This window comes from Alligator mississippiensis, chromosome 16 (assembly GCF_030867095.1).
Source record: "Alligator mississippiensis isolate rAllMis1 chromosome 16, rAllMis1, whole genome shotgun sequence".
NCBI classification, from domain to species: domain Eukaryota; kingdom Metazoa; phylum Chordata; order Crocodylia; family Alligatoridae; genus Alligator; species Alligator mississippiensis.
In genome coordinates this window covers 174279-194898 of record NC_081839.1, presented here as the reverse complement: position 1 = coordinate 194898, position 20620 = coordinate 174279, and the positions used below count along the sequence as shown (strand labels likewise).

The following is a 20620-nucleotide window of genomic DNA, read 5'->3' as shown; positions in this document are numbered from 1 at the left end:
GGCGGAGTGGCTGTGGCCCCGCCCCTCACAGTGTTAAAGGGGCCTCACACAGGCTGACTGACTTGCCCCAGGGCCTGCGCCCTCCTAAGGTCGTCTCTGTGCCTAGGCTTCTGTCAGAGTTATTGCTTTTCCCTTCCGTTGATTCTCTTCTGGTTATTTTACATCAGTCAAATTTCAGATTTAAGATTCCTTCCAGTATGTGCATTTGTTTCACTATATAGTAGGCTCAAATGAAATAGGTTAGCTTCTCAAATGAAGTGGAAAATAGTAAGTATGCTTAAACCTTTTAGCTGGCTTTTGCTATCTCAGGATAGGTGTTACTTGTTTCATAAACATAATTAGCTATAATCCAATTTAAGTTCTGTGAATGATATCAGCAGCCTTTGGCTGGTCTTACTTTTCCAGCCGCACCATCTTTACTTCCAAGTCAGTAATGTGATTTTTTTTTTTTTTTTTTTTTTTTTTTTCTTTTCGGGTACACTTTAAAGTAACAGATAAATTGGTCAGGGTGTGTGTGTGTGTGCACGCATGCACTGTGAGTGTATGCCTGTGCACGTGTCACTTAAACAGTTTCATGAGGTAATGCAATACTCTTTCTAAAGTATCCTAGTGAAAATACAGGGCTTTGCTACAGTCTGTTACTGTGGTTGAATAAGAAGCTCTAGGAAGCATACTTATGTCATTAATGGTGGGAAAGAAATAAAACCATCTGATTGTTCACAGGCAGCAAGATAAACTTGTTTTTATTTCAGTCAGTTTTTACAGAACAAGCTACAAGTTTGATGTTAAGGATTGCACGCAGAGGTCGGTATTACAGGCTGAAGATTTTTTAAAGAGCATCGAACAAAGCTAGGAGAGTTGCTAGTTACAAAGAGGTCATATCATTAAGAGCATGGTCAAGTTCCTCGCTGATAGCTTTGTATTTTAGCTTCTGAGCATACAGCTCATCTACAAAGGATGGCCCAAAGATGGTTCAAGGAGAGATGCAGTAAAACAGTCCACAGCGAAAGGTACAGAGTAGAGAAAAAGGATAAAGTCAGAATGTATCAAGTGAAGATGAACAGTGGAAAATAACAGAAGGGGGGCGGGGGAAGTGAGAAGAATAGTCATATGAAGCACAGACTATACACATGTAAGAAATTCTTAAAATTAACCTTTTCGACTTAAACAGTTTTAAGAGTTTTAGGAGATGTAGAAGTTGGCTTTTTCTAGTGATCATCAATAAATCGGGTGAACTCTGTTCCTAGTAATTAAGTACTAAAGGCCCCTTGGTTAAGTGCATTTGGTATGTAAGTAGTTACCTTGGCTTTTGACAATGAAAGCAAACATTGAAAAACTTTGTGAAATTTTGGCAAACAGTTGTCATACCATAAATCTTCATCTTTGTGGATAGCTCTGCTATCTTTTTGCATGACTTTGAGCCTGCATGGCTTTGATTGTCATTGCTCAGTCCCAAAAGAGACAAGGACAAGGAGGAGCAGAGAAGGGAGCAGGAGATGATTATATGTTAGTTGCAGGGGTAGAATTAACTGACACAACCTTGATACATTTTTTTTTAAAGTTTAAACTAAATAAGAAATTGTTTGCATAAAATGTTACTGAAGGAGGATTGTATTTCTTTGAGTTTGTTGCATGAGGACATGCAACTCCCCCCCCCCCCCCCCCCCCCCCCCCCGTTTCACTAACCAATCACAGACAGACTGACTAAGCCCTTTATAGAGGAATGTTCCCTTACTGAAGTGAACAGAAAGAGATGAACAATGATGGTATCATCATGAGCCAGTTCATAGCTCGCTGTTTAACCATGAGGGTAATATGACTAAATAATTACATATTTGCACAAAGCCATTTCCTACATAAGTATCTTACGTAGGTATGTGGCTGTTCATAGTGTCGAGTGCCTAAATTCCTTCATTATCAAATAGTTGTTAGACTTGTAAAGTCATAGAAAATGAGGGTTGGAAGGGCCCTTAGGAGATCATCTAGTCCAACTCCCTACTCAAAGCAGGACCATTCGCAAGTATCGTCCGAGCCAAGGCTTTGTCTAACTGGGTCTTCAAAACCTTTACAGGTAGAGATTCCACAATCTCTCTGGGTAGCTTGTTCCAGTGCTTCACCACCCTCCTGGTGAGAGTTTTTCTTCATATCTAACCTCAGCTTCCCTTGCTGGAACTTGAGCCCATTGCTCCTTGTTTTGTCACCTGCCACGGCTGAGAACAGTCCAGCTCCATCCTCTTTGGAACCACCCTTCAGGGAGTTGAAGGCTGCTATTAAATCTCCCCTGAGTCTTCTCTTCAGACTAAATAAGCCCAGTTTCCTCAGAAGTGATGTGCCCCAACCCCTTAACCAGTTTTGCTGCCTTCTGCTCTACTCTTTATCCATATCCTTTCTGTAGCAAAAGGGGGTGGTAGTCTCAAGACTGGACACAGCACTCCAAATGTGGTCTCACCAGTGCCAAATAGAGGAGAGTAATCACTTCCCTCAATCTGCTTGACAGCACTCCTACTTAATCTTTGAGAGACTTTGAAATTCCTTTTACTTCAGATACTTGCACAGTTTATAAGAGATTTGTTACTTTTTGTCTTTACTGAAATCTCAAACTTTATAGTCTAGTTTGATTTTTTTTTTTTTTTTTTTTTTTTTTTTTTTGTCCCTGCAGCCTGTCCTCCTGTCTCCAGACATTGATTACTATCAATGATTTCCCACACAATTAAATTCTTCATAGTGAACTGAAACTACAGAAACCACAACTATAACTGAAAAATGAGTCCTATCCATCTGCCGTGCAAAGCCCTTCAGTCTGCAGGACAGCTTATTTGGAACTTGTACCAGATAGCTGATGTAGTTTTTCTGATAATGAACAGCACTAGCTGGTATTCAGTGCAGACAAGATTTTAAAATTCAGTTACATGGGAGGCACTGGGCATAATTCACTGTCTGCCAAGGGATTAGATTAGATTTAACAAATAAGGAATTCTGCAGCATGGCATTTTTCTCTCTCTCAAACGCACTGTATTAAATGTTCCACACACTATACTGTTGTAGTGAGGTCTCAGATGTTTTTAAGTGGTCCTGATGCAAGTAGTGAGTCCAGTGATGCATTGGTGAAGTCATCTCATTTGACAGTACTATTAAGCGGATGTATTTGTAGAGAAAGCTACTGAGGGAGAAGTACATTTCAACTATGTTCCTGACTGGCTAGTTAACTGCAGTGGCATAAAAAAATTCCACTCTTGACCCAGTGATGTGCAAGAATATCTAGTGCTAAAATTATTTTTTCCCCATTTTGAAACCGATGGCTTGTATAAACAAAGGGATTTCATACCTTCCAGATCATCAATAGACTTTTCCAGTTTAGCAACACTTCTTTCTGCAAACTCAGCACGGGTTTCAGCCTAGGAAAAAGACAAAGTTAAATTCTGGACCAGAAAACAATCCACTAGGACTCCATTTAACTGGGACATACTGTCTTACCTCCTTGAGTTTGTCAGAGAGAAGCTTGATTTCTTCTTCATATTTATCCTCTTTTTCAGAGTACTGTGAAAATAATGGTTGATCTTTTTAAGCGAGTTTGTTGAAACAGAGCTGATCAGACAATTGAAGTTTGCTAGGCTGTTGGGGCCGCTAATAAATAATATGCAGCCTCCAGTTACTCTAAAATTCTGTTTCTGAACTCTTTCAAATTTTATCCATATCCTTTCGGGGGGGGGGAGGCGGTCTCAAAACTGGACACAGCACTCCAAATGTGGTCTCGCCAGTGCCAGATAGAGGAGAGTAATCACTTCCCTCAATCTGCTTGACAGCACTCCTACTTGATCTTGGAGAGAGACTTTTCCTTACCACAGTCATTTCATTTTATAGGTCAAAGTCCCTTTTTTGCTCAGTGTCTCTGAAGGTTTGGACTTCTACCACAGCTGTGTTCTAAGTTTTCCCTTGCTAGAACATACGCAGCGCAACTAACTTTCACTTTTCATATATAACTCCATCTCCCAAAAATAAGCTGTTCTGCTTCTTCAGATCCCTCCTCAAAATCCAATGTTTTGGTCTACAAGTCTATCTGTAGACATAGTTGGTATCAGCACCCATTTAGCTAATACATTCCCCAAGAAACTCAATGGACATTCTTGGGGAGGTGAACCCACAGAAATCTGTCCTATGCTCATTTCCACCCAATATTTGTCAGTAATTATTTGGATGATAGAATACAGTGTACTTTTTTTTTTTTTTTTTTTTTCCTGTAAAACTGAACTGGGGTAGGAGACGCTTCACAGTACAGCATGAATTCACAATGATCTTGAAAAATTACACCGGCTCTGAAATAAACAAGATGATTTTATAAAGGCAAGTACAGAGTACCACATGTAATTTAGTCTGGAAAAGAGAAGAAATGAGGGGGTTGGAAGACAGGGGAATTTGATAACGGTGTTGAAGTACTTGAAGGGTAGATATAGAGATGTGCTGTTCTCTGTGTCCATAGAGGACAGGCGTGATGACCTTAAATTGTGGCTAGGGAAATTTATGTTGGAGATTAGATAGAACTTTCTCACTGTGAGGATGGTTGAGCATTGGAACAGGCTGCTGGAAGAGCTTGTAGAATCCCCATTCCTGGAAATTTTCAGGAGCAGGGCCAACCATGTAGTCGGTCCAACAAAAAAATATTACCAACAAAAGGTTTCCCCTCGCAAGGGCAGGTCGGACAGACACTTGACAGGGATGATCCTGCCTTGAGTAGGGGGCTGGACTAGATGACTCTGAGATCCTTTCCAGTCTTAATTTTCTATGATACAGCATACCATGCAGTAACTGCAGTCTTTTGGTGTTGTAGAATTTTTGTTTTTACAGTGAGTGTGATCAATCACTGAATTGGAAATTAATGCCTCCTTTTGTGCAGGAGGTCAAGATAGACTGCCACAATTTACCTCATTATTTTTACGAATTACCTCCCTCTCCAAGTAGTTTTGAGGAAATGTACACCTGTGTCACCAACTTCAGTCTCTTTTCAGACCCAAGCATTCTATATTTTTACATGGGAAGCACCAACCTTCTCTGACTGAGCCTCCAGGGACTTCAGGTTGTTAGTAACGTTCTTTAGTTCCTCTTCAAGGTCACTGCATTTACTACAGAAAGAAAGACGAAAGCCGAGTAAGTCAGTTCTTTTATTTTCCTTGTATGATGAAGCTTTCTTTGCAAAAGGTCCAGAATGCTGAACTGAGTCCCATTCTACTGCCTCAGCACGCTAAGTGGCAGGTCCTCCTGGTGGGTCCTTGTCCTCCTCCTTACTGCTTCTTTGTGACTTCATGTTAAGGTTAGGGTGATTGGTGGTGTGTTACAAAAATAGATGAATTAATGTGTTGCTTTTTTTTCTGGGACTCAAACAAGGTGGAGTAGGACTGCACTTAGGCATTTCATAGATTAAGTGGGGTCTGTCCCTAAAACATTTATAGTATTATGTGGGTTTTGTTTTGCTTTATTTTTCCAAAATGTGCTCTGAAAACTGCATTTTAATAGTAATTTTTCTAATGAAATGCACCTTGTTACGAATTCAAATTCAAGAAAGTTGTTTGTTCTCTGAACAGAACTCATGTGCATAGCAATAGAAGTTTACAAATTCATGACTGTTGTAAGCACCTTTACAGTATTTTGAGAGCTGTGCTCTTGTGTTGCCCAGTTATTTGGTTGTGCATAAAATACAAATGTTTGTGAAGCTTAAGATTTAGACTAGGCCTGAAAATGCAAGTAGGGGATTAAATTGAACCTGACAGTCTCAAGAATTTGGGGACACAGAATTGATATGGAGATCTTGTAGGAAGTAACATGTTGCAAGTAAGATTTAGCAGCAAAACGTACTAATCAGAACTAAGTTTGAGTTATGTCTTGACAATTCTTAATATAACTGACCAGCTAGCTTAAGTAGTGAACAAAGAACAGTACTCTAAGTGTACTAGGAGGCGGTGCTCTGACTTTGGGTTGTTCTTGTATACTTTACCTTCCCCCTCCCCCAATAAATATATTAACACCACTACCACACAGCTCAATCACACCGCATTTCCTTATAACATTAGTAGTGTTTAAATAGAAGAGTCTCAGTACTTGCATATTACAGTAAAGGTCACTATGAAAACTCTCCAGCACACGGCTTTCCAGGTTATGGGTAATGGGAAGTGATCCTGCATAAGCCTTTAGGGGAATATCAGGAACCAAAGAAACCTTTACGTCAGTAGTTTTATATTCTAAGCTTTTGCTGTATATATGAGATATTATCTTGAACAGCTACTCACAGTTCTGACACCTCAGCACGTTCCTCAGCTCTCTCGAGTTCACCTTCCAGAATGACCAGTTTACGGGCAACCTGCAAAAAACATTTTTTTAAGCCACCTGAATCATTCCATAATCCTCATTTGTCCCTCAAAGCCCTCTGTCTTTACAGCTTTCCTTCTCCTCTGCCTGATGCTTGTTAGAAATGGCACTCCATGGATGCGTGTAATCTATGAAAGGCATGTTAAAGATTTGGTCCAAGTTAGGCTGCCACTCTAACACTGGTGGCAAGGGAGACACAACAGGATGCAAGGATTCCTCCCCTGGAAGAAGAAAGATTTGGAATGCTCTTAGCGTTAGATACCCTGAGATGCTAGGAGGGCAAACTCATTTCATGTTAAATCAGAATATGTTAGGAACTGCATTTTTATCTTTGTTCTGAGAACTAGTCCAAAGCTGGAATAATGTTACAGCAACTACAACATTTATTTTAATTGTTTTGTTCAATGTTGATTTTTTGCCTATAGAGACTGGTTTCTTACACCACCCTTTTACCTCTTCATATTTGCGATCAGCCTCTTCAGCAATATGCTTGGCCTCTTTCAGCTGCATCTCCTGAATTTCCATCTTCTCTTCATCCTTCATTGCTCTGTTTTCAATAACCTTCATACCTCTGCAGAAGAAAACAAAGCATGTGTTTACTACAAACAATTCAGCTTGCTATCTGGGTAGACCCTGATGTCATCTACTTTATAGTTTATTAAAGATGGTTTTGCTGTGTCTTGCATGCACATTAATGTTTCCAGGGGCTGACAGACAGACTGACTACAGTAGTTGGAATGAATCTCTACTTATCTGAATTTGCAGATTGTTATCTTTTGAAATCTACTTTGAAGTAGTAAAATTCTACCTTTTGGGGGGGGGGGGGGGGGTTTACTCTAACTTTCTCCTTAGCAGGATCTCAGAGCTTTTGTAAATTTAAAAGCAGCAGCTCTGAACTTTGGAGGACTCAGACTCAAAGCACCCTTAAAAAAATGCTAGATCTTAGCTTTCACTTATTTTTTTTTTTTTTTAAACTGTGGAAAAACAGAGCAATTCCTCTGTTGCAAAGAACTCAGACCACAATAGGTCAGAATGTTTGAAACTAGATTCCTGTTTAAAAATATTTGGGTTTACCTTGTGAATCACATATAGGTGGTTGCGCAGCATGTGCTAATATTGTGTGACTTCCATGATATTCTTAAAAGGATCTTATGGTGTCCCTGGGGGCCATAACACCTAGTTGAGAACTGTAGACTTAGCTTACCTGAAAAAGCCAAGCTTTGTGGCAGACAAGGTTCCTTGGGTGAATTTGGTATCTTTTATTAGACCAACCCAAATGGTTGGAGAATAGTTAGTTATTAAGCAAGCTTTCGGATTCAAAAACCCTTCGTCAGGCTAAGGAAGCTTCAGCAGTTGCTGCGTGCTCTTCCTGGATGGAATGAAAAGTAAACAAGCCAGGGGCTGGGCTGGGCTGGGGAGTGGGTTGGTGCCACTGCTGCAGAGGGAAGCACCAGGGCCCCCTGGAGCTCAGGGCCCAACAGCCATGGGAGAGGCAGGCAGGCTCTGAGTGGAGGGGGAAAAAAAAAGCATTGGGTTCACCACTTTTCCCTTTGGCGGAGCCTGTCTGCACTGTGGCAGGGGGGCCTGGTGCTTCATTCTAGCTCTGACTTGCCTGCATATCTGTTTGAAATGCCTAAGGAACTTCCATAACATGCTTATTCTATCTGTCTGGAGCACTCTGGTTGTTTCAGTAAGCATTGTGACTGGCTGCTGAGACGGCCAGTCAGAGTGCTCAAGACAGACAGAATAAATCTATTATAGATTCTTAAAGTGTGCTACTGAGTGTTTTGAAGCTGGCATCAGAACCATATGCAACCTCAGGCTGACATCTGCAGGCTTGTTAACACTGTGTTGTTCAGTGACATATTCTCTTGAATTGCAGCAGTGTTGCTTATAATTTGAGTTATTTTTTAGGCTAATTTTTTGCATGTAAGGCTTTTGAGGTAAGCTCAGCAGAGATTCCTGAATTTGCTAAAGAAGGGTGGGACAGAAATGCAACTGGTTATGGCAGAAAAATTAGGAAATACAAAGGAGAATTCAACCTCTGAATTCTGGCTACTGCAAAGCAAGCTCCTGGCTGCTGTATGAAGGGCAGCAAGCTTTTTTGACCCTCTTCAGATGAGGCAGAAGGAAGTGCTAGACAAGCCTTTTCTCAGTCAGTTATGTATTTGTGGCTCGTTATTTCTTGCAATTCTAGAATTAAACACACAAAAGTATTGGTGGGGTGGTCAGAGAATTTCAGTGTTCCAAGTTTGTAAATTCTATATATCTAAGAGAATACCTTGCTTGACTCAAGTAAGTCACCCATCTACATTGTATTTTCAATGCCTACCTCTCGCTCTCATCAGCTGCTTTTTCTGCCTCCTCCAGCTTCTGCAGGGCTGTGGCCAAGCGTTCTTGGGCACGATCCAACTCCTCCTCCACTAGTTGGATGCGTCTATTCAAAGCTGCCACTTCACCCTCAGCCTAAATACACCAATCAACAAATGTTAAAAAAGCCCAGCCAACCTCTTACCCATTAAAAATGCAAATTACATGCAACTAATTTCTTTAAAATCAAAGGGCTTTTTGTTTTGTTTTCCTTGCTTCTTACATGCAAGGAACTCTAGGTCTGGACTTACTTTTATTGAAATATATAATTATCAAAATGCCATGGTAATAGTGTTTATATTAATTACACACCAACTTTCCTCTTTCTAATCAATCCTTCAGTGAAATTAGCCATTAGGTCTCAGTGAGAAGGGGCAAGAAGAACAACAAGTTAATTGCTAGCGCTACGGATGAAAGGGACTTGGGGGTCATGACTGACCACAAGATGAACATGAGACTTCAATGTGATGCTGCAGCTAGTAAAGTGAGCAAAACACTGGCCTGCATCCATAGATGCTTCTCAAGCAAATCCCAGGACGTCATTCTCCCCTTGTACTCGGCCTTGGTGAGGTCACAGCTGGAGTACTGCGTCCAGTTTTGGGCCCACAGTTCAAAAAGGATGTGAAGAAGCTTGAGAGAGTGCAGAGAAGAGCCACGCGCATGATCAGAGCTCAGGAAAACAGACCTTATGATGAGAGGCTGAGAGCCATGGGACTCTTTAGCCTGGAAAAGCGCAGGCTCAGGGGTGATCTGGCGGCCACCTATAAGTTTATCGGGGGCGCTCACCAGGATCTGGCGGAACGTCCTGTTCACCAGAGCGCCCCAAGGAATGACAAGGTCGAACGGTCACAAACTGCTCCATGACTGTTTCAGGCTGGACATAAGGAAGACCTTCTTTACTATCCGAGCCCCCAAGGTTTGGAATAGACTGCTGCCGAAGGTGGTTCAAGCACCCACTTTGAACGCCTTCAAGAGACATTTGGATGTTTATTTTGCTGGGATCCTATGACCCCAGCTGACTTCCGGCCCCTGGGGCAGGGCGCTGGACTCGATGATCTTCCGAGGTCCCTTCCAGCCCTAATGTCTATGAGTCAAATGGTTCTACACAGATTCAATATGTAGAAATCTGGCTGGAGTTGGAAGTTAAAATACCTTAAGATTTCTGGATCCAAAATGTCAACATCTGTGTTATGCTGATAATCTAATTGAGGATCCTAACTGTTGCCTCAAGTGGTTTACCATTGGAATAATTGCTTCAAGCCATTTCTGTACTTTACATGGTCATCTAAATTCATAAAGTGCCCACAGTTTTTGTGCAGTTAATTGTCTAGAGGATGATCTGTGCATCACCAGCAGAGTTACCACTCTGTTTGAATAAATGGTACACAGATGAAATAATTCCACTTTATGCCTTCTTCTGCCTCCTCCAGCCCTCTAAGAATTAGGTGGTTGGGGCAAGATGGAATGAATAAAAGTCAGGGAATCTGTTAGGATGAGGAGTTTAATACAGGCTCCTCTTATAAAGGTACATAGGGTAAGTCTCCAGAAAAAAGTCTTGCATGCAGGGAGATGACAGTTCTGTCAGTATCCTTCTTCTTACCGTGTACAAATGAAGCAGACATCTTGCAACACTGATTGTTGATAATATCTGAAATAACCTATTCCTACACTGGTGTTTAGGGGGTCAGATAATGCTCACGTTTCACAACTGGCTAACATGCATCTCTTCTGACTTGCCACTTCGCAAAAGTCTTCTCCACTCACAAAGTTGCATTTCTCAAATGTAAGTCAGATTGGTATGATTTAGCTTTGAATTTTGGGTGTGGTAAGTCGACATTTATACTTTATTATGCCGCATTTTTATCAACGCAAAACTGATCCTTAAATTTTACTTCACTTTCACATATAAAAGTTACCTTATTACACAGTCATTTTAAGTGACAGTAGAGAGCTGTGGCAGAGAAGGTTCTTTGGGTGAATCTGATTTTTATTAGATACTGATATCTTTTATCAGATTCACCCAAAGAACCTCGTCTGCCTCTGTCCTTAGACCAACACAGCTACAACCTACACCCCTATAGTAGAGAGCTGTTGTACTTAAACAATAATCTTTGTTTCCCCAGCATTTTAAGTTTTGGAGGGAAATATGGGGTCTTAGAAAAGTTAAAGTTTTTTGTGGAGTGAAACTAACTTTTCCAATAACTTCAGTTTTGGCCCAACGTAATTTTTTGGCTGCGTCAAGAGTGCCTTTTTCCTAAATCATTTCACCTGTTTATGTTTTTTACCTTTCAGGTTACTGTTTAATTACATATACAGAGACTTCACTCATCTAGAAGTATATCAATAATGTTATCATCAGAGAGCAGCAAATCCTGCAATTTTCCCCCACAATCATTAGGAGAGCAGCATGCTTTGGACCAGAGAGAACTTCTTAAGTTGGGGCAGTTTGAGGATGGGGAACAGTAGAGATGAAATAACTGAAGTGTTTGGTTTGAGGGCTTAAGGCATTTTGTGTGTCGTTTTGGACTATTAATAATTAAGAAAAATCTGAGGCGCCAAGCAAAACTGATATGGTAAGTATATAATTGGGAGATTTGGCTTAAACTGGGAATACAAGTTAAGGTGCAAAATATATTCAGATAGTCTAACAATGTTTACCAACTTGGAGGTAGTTGAAACTACACCTTCAGACTCACTTTGAAGAACTAAATTAAGCAAAGTAGCAGATAGCGGTTAGAGTAGTCTTGCAAAGGCTTATGTAGAGAGATAATGTAATTATTCTTTTTCCACATTCTTTCTAAATGAAGCATATTTTTATAAAAATAGAGGGGGTGGGGGTGCTCAACTGATTCCTGTGGTGCTAGGTTTGGAATATAGTCATGGCTGATCTAACTAATATTTAGGCCCACTCAAATCTGATCCTCAGTTCAATGCCAAGTTTCAGAATTTTTTTTTTTTTTTAACCATTCCCCTTGAGGACAGGATGCATAGGGACAAAACTGATGCGTTTGGGAGTTTATTTCTGTATAATACCTGCAATGACTGACTTGCTATAAATCCAGGCCTTTGGTCATTGCACATCTTAGGGGCCCATCCACATTTTCTTCCTTTACTGTGCTGATACAGTAGAAATTCTAGTGTCTCCTTTCCCCAGTGCAGTTCTGACCCTATTTTTTTTTCTAAATTACAAGTTTTTTAATTATCTCACTTCATTTCTGTAGTGATTTCAGTTGGATGGCTTCCTATAAGAGCCACTTTAGAAAACAGGCATCAAAATCAGCCTAAGCTATAGCCCATTTAATCTGTGGTTGTAGCTTAATGAAGTCAGATTCTAAGCAGCTTTCCTTTTTTTATTAATTTTTAATGTGGCTAGGAAATAATTTGGAAGAAGAGACTTGGTTAACTCTTTTAAAGCTTTCCATACTTTTATAAGGAAAATCCTTTGTGGAGTAACTAATTGGCCACGTGTGGTAAAATAACAGAAAGATACTGAAGTGAAACTAGTGCCTAAATCTATAGTACTGATTCTGAACTGGGATGCCAGGGCAGGCATGAAAGTGGCTGGAGGAAGTAATTCCCCTGCGAGCTGCACAGGGTGCTGAGGCAGACATCAAAGGTAGCAAGAGTATCCCAGCAAAGGGGTGGAGGGGCAGCCAGGGACCTGGTGCAGGGTCTTGGTTTCTCCCGCAGGTCCTGTTCCAGGGCCTGAAGCAGAGCCTGTGTGCAATCCTCTACCTAGTCTGTCTGCTGCTGGAGACGCTGGATCTTCTGCTCCAGAGAGGACACCAGGGTCATGAGCATGGTGGAGATGGGATGGGACACAGGACTACTGCATGTCCTTGGCTTCCATGCTGTCCCGGACCCACCACTCTCAGTGGGTTGGTGACCTCAGTACCTGGGGATGGCATCACATGGCAGGGGAAGCTGCCAAAAAGGTGGAGCAGGGGACCTCATTCCAGACCTGCAGGAGCCTCCCCCTGCATACCAACATCCCAGCAGATAGCCAGGGGCACCCTCTGTGTGGACCGCTGGGGAGTGAGCTGGCCTCCTGTGTTCTGCCTCCCTGGAGCAATGTCTCCTGCAGATCCTTTGGCAAAGTTGCCCTCCCTTGAACCTCAAGGGAATCTTCCTCGTGGGAGATGCAATGTCCAGGAGATCTTAGGAGACCTTCCTTAGGTCTTCCAGAACCACTGCCTTCAGGCTGCCCACTGAAGAGCTGCTCAGGGTTCAATGCAGCAACACTTGCTCCAGCTCTAATGTGTCCACCTCAGTGTCTGATTTCCTCCTCCTCCCCCCCCCCCCCCCCAAGCATCCACCTGTTCTAGGTTTCCACTAGGGCCTCTGCAGATGAGCTTTCCCTGTGCTGAAGAATCCCACCTGCCCCTCCTTCCTTCTTAGGGACATGTGGCATCCAGACCCCATTTGTCCAGCTCATTATGACAGAGTCTGCAAAGTGCTGTAGGCAGAGTGAAGACTGACTTATGCTTTGGGTGGGAGGAGAAGTGCAGAAACCAGGTGCACACGCGTCTTACACTTTCTGTAAGAAGCGAGGTGTTCCTGGGGTATGAGTCTATGCAGGCAAGAAGCACCATTTATGGTTGGGTAATCAGGCTAATGGTACTGTTAATGGAAGTGCTAGGTTGAGGGGTAACTTGCTTGACTCTAGCGATTTAGGTTTCACAGTTTGTATTTGAGTACTTTAACTGGGAGCCATACTTTTGGTTGTGACTGAAGAAAACAAGGGTGCAAGCCTTTAGATGCTGTGAGGACACCAACTGTAGGGACCTTGTGTGGTATTTCTTTGAGTGGGTTATGGCACGTGGACATCCTGAGCAGCACTGATCTTGTTCCCTGTGCCACTAACAGTGTAGGGGTTGGTGAATTCAGTAGCTGGCTCTAAAGCTTGCCTCTGAGATCCCCCTGGGGCAACCCTGGTCTTAGGATAGTTATGTGCTAGATCTAGCCGCTGGTCAACAGACATGTGCATATTGTGGGGGAGAAGCGTGTCTGAAACATAATCTGATGTGCGCTCTTTTGTTCAGATGACTGTAATAGATTAACATGTACTTGAACATAACAATAATGTGCTAATTTGTGTTTCAAAATACAGTATTCTAGTTACAAATCTTAATTATTTGTTTCTACTTACATCTGTTGCCTTCTTTTCAGTCTGCTCCAGTTTTTCCTGGGCATCTTTAAGAGCTTCTGAGTATTTGTCCAATTCATCTTCAGTTCCTTTCAATTTCTTCTGCAGGGCCATTAGCTCATCCTCTACCTTTCAAGACAGGAAAGATAAATTGTGAGCATTTTGACATAGGATTTACCGTTTTCTATATGTGAGGTAGCTAAAACGTCTCCGTGCTCCTACTTGTAGATCATATTAAGATGCTCAAGATGTTTTTAAACTGATGTTGTGGAGCAGTTTTTATTCATGAATTGTTCAAAGTTCTGATTAATTTCTGTTAATTAAAGCCAAGTGAGCTTGTTGTGTGGCTAGCTGAGGTCCACATGGTACAGTTCTGAAGCCAGACTCTATCCACGTGGCTAAGTGGATTTCAGCCTTGCTGCGGAAATCATCTGAAGCCTTGTGTACAGTGTTGTCATGGCTTTCACTTACTATTAGGTGTAACTTTTCACAGAAGCAAGTCCATCAGTGCAGTTCCTGGAATAGGAGAGTAGCCATAGTTACAGCATAAGCAGAAGGCAGTTGAGTTAGTATGTTGATTTGGAAGCTGTTTCCGCAACAGGTTCCTAAGGGACAATTCCTCCTCTGCCGTCCGCCCAGCCCACCCCACTAGTATCATGCACCTTCAAACTTTTATAATGAGGTTTGGTTTTTTTGGGGTTTTTTTTGGTATATATGTGATGCTCGGAGACATTCTCTTAAGAATGACCTCCATTAGTGTTTTGCTTCGCTTGCTCTGAAGGGAAGCAGTATTAACAGATATCATAGGTTTATTTTTACCAAGACTGTGGCTTGAACCAAGTTCATATATGATGTTTTGAGGGAAGGAGGGTTAGGCATGGCACGAATTCCATCTTATCTCACTGTTCACTCTCTACCATACCATATAAATCCTTATTGTATCCTACAAAAAGAAGCTATTTATATCCTGCTAGGAGACTGCCTGGTGACAAATCGCTTATTGGTGATAACAGAAATCACATGGGAGCAAGCTTATCACAAATAAGTGATGGGGTCTGCAGCCCATCTGATCTGTCACTGAACTTGTATCACTTCTGTTTCAGTGTCTTTTTTAAATGTATTTTTATATTGTTATTTTGGGGCAGGGTTGAGGGGAAGATAGTTGGGTTTTTCTTGCTTTTTGTTTTTTTAGACTGATAGTGTATTTAAACCAGTTAGTTACAATTCATTTTATGTTTGTGTCCTCCTTTAGTGCTATTTTGATGATATCTTAACTCTAGGGTGACTGGCCTTTTAATACATGTTTTGGCATGTTGCATCTGTACATCCCTATATTTTTGCATTGGCAACTTTTTAATTTTGGCACTTCCTAATGCTTGAGTTCTTGACTTTTGTAATCTAATAACATTTAATGTAGCTGATAATAAATATGAATGAAGAATTAGCAGTGGATAAACTAGCTACCAAATTAAATTCTTAGGAGATAAATGAAGAGAGCAAGCTCTGCACTCTTTGGACTTTTTTCCTCCTATTGTCTTGCTCCCTACACTTTGAAATATGTTTTGGCTGTCTGAGGTGCTAGAAATTCAACCTAAATAACAAAATAAATTCTCATTCAGCAGGAATGTGCACCCAGAACCTGCACTAGACTAGAGCAGAGAAACATGCTTTGAGGAAATTGGAGTATGGGATACAAGAGTTAACAACATATCTTTAGGAAGCACCGTATCAGAACTGATTTTAAAAGTTTGACATTGATCTTTTCTAATACTGACGAAGTGGTCTGACTAATTAGAAGAAGACCGTGTGTTTACCTGTAACCCACTGGAACAAGGGCCAAAATTAGAGTCAGAAATGGAATCAGTTTTTTGGAATTATTCTACATTGTTTAAATCCATAATTACTTAACACGCTTTAATTTTATAAAACTTTCTTGCTGTGCTAACATTGAAGAGCAACAGAGAGGAGAAAATAGGAATAAAAAGACAGACACCCAGGTGATTTAAAAAAAAAAAAAAGAAAATTGGAGCTTGGATAAATCCTGTAGTTTGTTCTGGGCATCCTTTGCCAATTTATCCATCCCCATTACATTGTCTGTACTGTTGGAACTCAGCACTGCTGTTTTTGGTGCAAGGTTATCAAAGATCTCTCCTGAACTCTTGAGTACAAGGTAGGACTAAGCTCAGATGTCACTAATGATAATGTCCCCCTCTGCAACAAGTTAGCACTTCACTGATCATTTGTAAAGGGGGAATCAGAAGAGGATGAATATATTCACATGCCTTTGCCAAGGAGGGGCCGTTTGCTGGGTCTGACTGCAGAGCAACCCAGTGCACTCAGGCAGGAGAGGGGGATGGGGAGGATGGCTCCTCATGGGCCTGGGTATTTGGTAGGGTAGAAGGGGATGGAGTTGTGGCAATCTACACTGCCGCCACCCCTCTGCCACGTCAAAGTTTCCAGACTAATGGGGAAATCCTCTCTCTCACATAGTACACACCCTAATTTTCACCAGTTGGTTTTGGTGAAAAACATGCAGGTTTATATACAAGAAAAAATGGTATTTAAGGATCCCACATGCCTGTTTAGGGATGGTTTAGACTACAGTAATGAAACCAAAAGTGTCATCTGTTTCATAAATGCTGCCATGTATTTGGGGAAAAAAGTACAGTATTAACTTTGAATATATTTATTCACTCTTCATTGCATTAAAGAGGAATACAAGACGGGGATCCTTATTCTCTGCCAAAAGTAGGAATATGTTTGATGTTTCTGCCTCTTGTAGTATCAAAATATTTTGGAATGTGAAGTAGTTGTAGAATTTATCTTGAAAGCACTGAAGTTGCAACTTTTCTTATTTCTGTTTAGCTGTTAGGTTAGGGTTACGTATTTCTGATTTATTCTGAAAACAAAAATGTTGCAGTACCCTCTAGCGTCTGAGCTCAAGGTTACTTGGCTCTAGAAGTTGTGGGTATTTAGATTCTGGCTAATAAGCAACAGTCACTTAGGGGGAAGGGGGACAAACTCATCTTTAGGTATCTGTGCCATCCTTTAGTATTAGACCCTAAAGATTTGGTCTTTCCAGGGAGTTGCATACCCACGGAAGTTATGTGGGACTCAGAAGAAAGGGAACGGTCTATCTATAACATATTGAATAGTTTGAAGGCTGGTGGCGACTTCACTGAGTTACAAATTGAAGCAACTGAACAAGCAAGAAGAGCTACCAGGTTGTAACTTCTGCATGTGTTTAAATATATTGTGAAAATATTCAAAATTAAGTTGGTGAGTGGGGAAAAATCCCTGGCAGTACTATCTTGTTTTCTCACCATCAAGATTTTGCAACTTAATACTCTTATTACAGTATGCTCCCCATCTTCCTTATACAATTACTTTTATTGCAACTTACCTGTTTGCATTTGTCCTCTGCTGCCTTCTTGTCTGCTTCAGCCTGTTCTGCTCTGTCAATGGCATTCTCCTTATCTAGCTTCAGCATCTGCATCTTTTTCTTGATAGCTTCCATTTTTGTTACAGTATAGTGTGGTCTTTGACAAAACTGAAGATCTTGTGAAGAGTAGAATGGTAGTTTCTTCTAAAGGTACTTAAGTGGAGAAAGAAGATGAGTACAGCCCTGCTGATGCAGTAGAGTGAGCACTTGAATGGTTGGAGATAATTTTAAACTCTGAAAGACCCTTACTGGATATTTTGGATTGAGACCAAGTCCCTAGTGGCCCCCTTGATCTTTCGTGTGCAGCCTTTCTAAGGAACGAGTTGGAATGGATTCACTAGAGGAATTTGTAGTGCTCTGTGATCTCCTTATTTGGATTTCTGATTTCTTAAAGGAAAAAAAAGTTTCCATATTTAACTTCCTGACAGAGGCAAAAGTGTTGACATATGAACACATGTTTGAAACAATGCTGATTAGCAACTCTGGGTGTTGTAAAGCAGTTAAACAGTCTACCAGTCTATGGAAAATATTCTGGCCTCCCATAAGTAATGAGCAAATGGAATAAAATGTTGAAAGATTTCTTATATGCTACTCTGAAAACAAATTCCCGTACAAAAATGTGAGCACAACTGTACCTGGGGCAGGGGGGTGATTTGCCTGAAACAAATGTCAGATTATAGCTATGGAAGTTACAAGGTTCTGGAGCCCAAATTTTGCTTTCAATTAATTTCATGCAGTATCCAAAAAATATACACTGGGGTTTTCACATGAAACTAAGACTAGATTGAACCCTGAGCTGGGAATTTTCAAATGCTTTCAGGACAAAGCTTATACATATTCTTCTCTGGCAATCTCCTGCGAAGTGAGAGATAGGGAAATGAAAACAAAAGCAACAGTAATATATATTTTAGCTGAAAGATACAAAATAAGATTATATTATGCGATTATAACAAGTTGTAGTTGAAATGTGACTGGTCTATTGTCAGTGTATCATTTGGGTATTACCTATGAGTATGATGACAAGAAAAATATTTAGCATTTTAATTTTCACATTAGTGCTTTTCACAAAAGTTTTGATGGATCTTAGGTATTTTTCTAAGTGTTTAAACACCACAACAGCATGCATGTTCTTCCTTTGTCACAGCAGGAATTCTTTAATGCTTCCTTGAGGAAGAACACACAGAATTTTTTTTAATGTTTTGAATCCATCTTGGCTTTGCTAGTTACTAGGATTATGTCCCTTCAACTGATGCATCTCTCGGTACTTGAAAGTAAATGAAAGACTGGGTGGGCTGGGGCAAGACACGCTAATGATATGCAAGTATTTAACGCTTTTTAGCTGTTTGTCAGGTGGCAGCTGGAACTAATGAAAGCCAGTATCATTTGAACAGGTAATACTTTGCAGGCCCCTGGTAAAATGCGTTCTCTGCATTTGAGAATGATGAAAGCTTGAGATGTACAAATGTGTATCTATTACAATGGCCTATCCGATTACAAGTGTTTGGTTTTGTCCAACTCGGTTCATTTAGATCGGTGGTTTTCAGCCAGGGTGTTGCATGATCCTTTTGAAGGGTGTCCTGGGGTGTGAGGAGATAGGGCTGAGCATGTACTACCTGCTTGTTCCCACCTGAACAATCCCATATCTCCACTACCTGGGGTGAAATAGGGCTTGCAAACCTATAATGTCACTCAGTCAAGCTGGAGTGGCTGAGGTAGAAGCCCCACGCTGTTTGTTGTCCAGTAAGCAAAAGCTGCAGTAAAGGATAGGATGAAACTAGCAGCCTGTTTTGGGAGTAAATCTGTTCTCCTAAAGGGGACTGGATTTGGGCAAACCTGACATCAGGGGACTTCCCTACAATTCTCTTAAGAATGAGCCAGCCTTTCACTTGGTAATTTTTTTCCAGCAGGAGGGAGCATGGGGACTTTTCTCCTATTATTTAATTGACTCATTTCAAAGAGATGTGCAATTGCTTCCATGGTGTCCCCAATATTAGTCCTGGTGTTATGTAGTTACAAAAAATCTCAAGAGATGGTCACTGACTGGATGAATGACAGGGAAGCCAGCCATGTGGGAGGCTGAGGCAGCACATCTCTCAGATTGGAAACCAGCTGGAAATTGGAGCTTTCCCACAGGAAATGGCATCCTCCTCCTCTGTGTGACCTTAGATGGGCAGAAGCTTGTCAAAAGCTGCCCTGCTGTCAAGGGAGTTCTGTCACAGAGAAGCAGACTTAAAATACAAGTAGAGTCAGCCTGGAGCTTCTGGATGGAAATGTTACTAAGTAGATCTCTATGCAGTAGAGAAGACTGAACCACATCGGTTTGCAGGGGCTGGACTGCTCTGTAGTCTCCTTTTTACTGTAGCAGGAAGACAACAGCATGGGCGCAAGCACTCTGTGAAGCTCCTTACACGTTGCCTGGTTTCCTCCACAACATGTGCTTTGGGGTGACCCAAAAAGGATTTTCTCACACAATCCCAGCTCAAACACAGTTCCTTAGTCACAGTGCTTATTTAACTAGCACAGAGGCCTGGAGGGCCATCCGGGGGCAGGCTGGCATGCAAACACAGAGTTTCGGGTCAGGCAGTGCCCTGCTCAGACTTATTTAGCAGTGTCCCCAGATAGCAGCCGTGTGGTTTAGGGTGACCTGATAATGATTTTTTCCCCATAATCCCAACCTAATCTCAGGTTTTTGTACTTGATACATAATACTGTTTTACATTTTAATTAGGAAATACACATTATTTACTACATCCTAAATCTTTACCTTGTGTAGTTCATTACTAACAATCTTTTTTGTGTAAGGATTGGCTTTGAGAAAGGAATCAGGAACTGGGAATAAGGAACCATCTTCAGTCTCATTGGCACTCCCACAGACACTGCACATCTTGGCTCTCCACGCCGAGTTTCTAGTAAGAGCCAGAGGTCTCTGGAAAGAGGAGAGGTCTTTCCAGTGCCATCCAGAGGGCAGACATTTTCAGCTTTGAAGAACCAACACCGTACTTGGGGTACTTTGAAACTACAACTTTTAGGCTACTCCAGTGTCTTACCACTACAGTCTTGTCGTGCACTTCAATTTATGCTCATCATACCCTTCCTCCTTTAAACCTTTCCTACGCTGCCTAGTTTATGGCAGTGGGAAGCCCATAGATTCCTAGCCCCACACACCTGGAAAAGGCGGGTCCCTGCCTTCCAAGTCTCCGGCACTGCAGATTCCAACGGCAGGCCTTTCCTTGCTGCCCTAGGGGAGTGCCGCTGGACAGACCAATCATGGAGAACCCACAGCTGCTTTGATCCTCACCCCACAC

The 20620-nt window shown here is 41.4% G+C and overlaps 1 protein-coding gene across 1 annotated transcript; it reads right to left on the bottom strand.

The window, feature by feature from the left end:
• Nucleotides 1-726: 726 nt before the first annotated feature.
• On the bottom strand, nucleotides 727-20033 carry TPM4 (tropomyosin 4). Its single transcript, XM_019484742.2, has 9 exons — nucleotides 17277-20033; nucleotides 13877-14002; nucleotides 8690-8823; nucleotides 6811-6928; nucleotides 6279-6349; nucleotides 5042-5117; nucleotides 3475-3537; nucleotides 3326-3395; nucleotides 727-948 (listed from the first exon to the last, which is right to left on the bottom strand). Exons 1-9 carry the CDS (start codon nucleotides 17388-17390, stop codon nucleotides 866-868), a joined length of 855 nt encoding a protein of 284 aa, XP_019340287.1. The 5' UTR covers nucleotides 17391-20033; the 3' UTR covers nucleotides 727-865.
• Nucleotides 20034-20620: the final 587 nt, after the last annotated feature.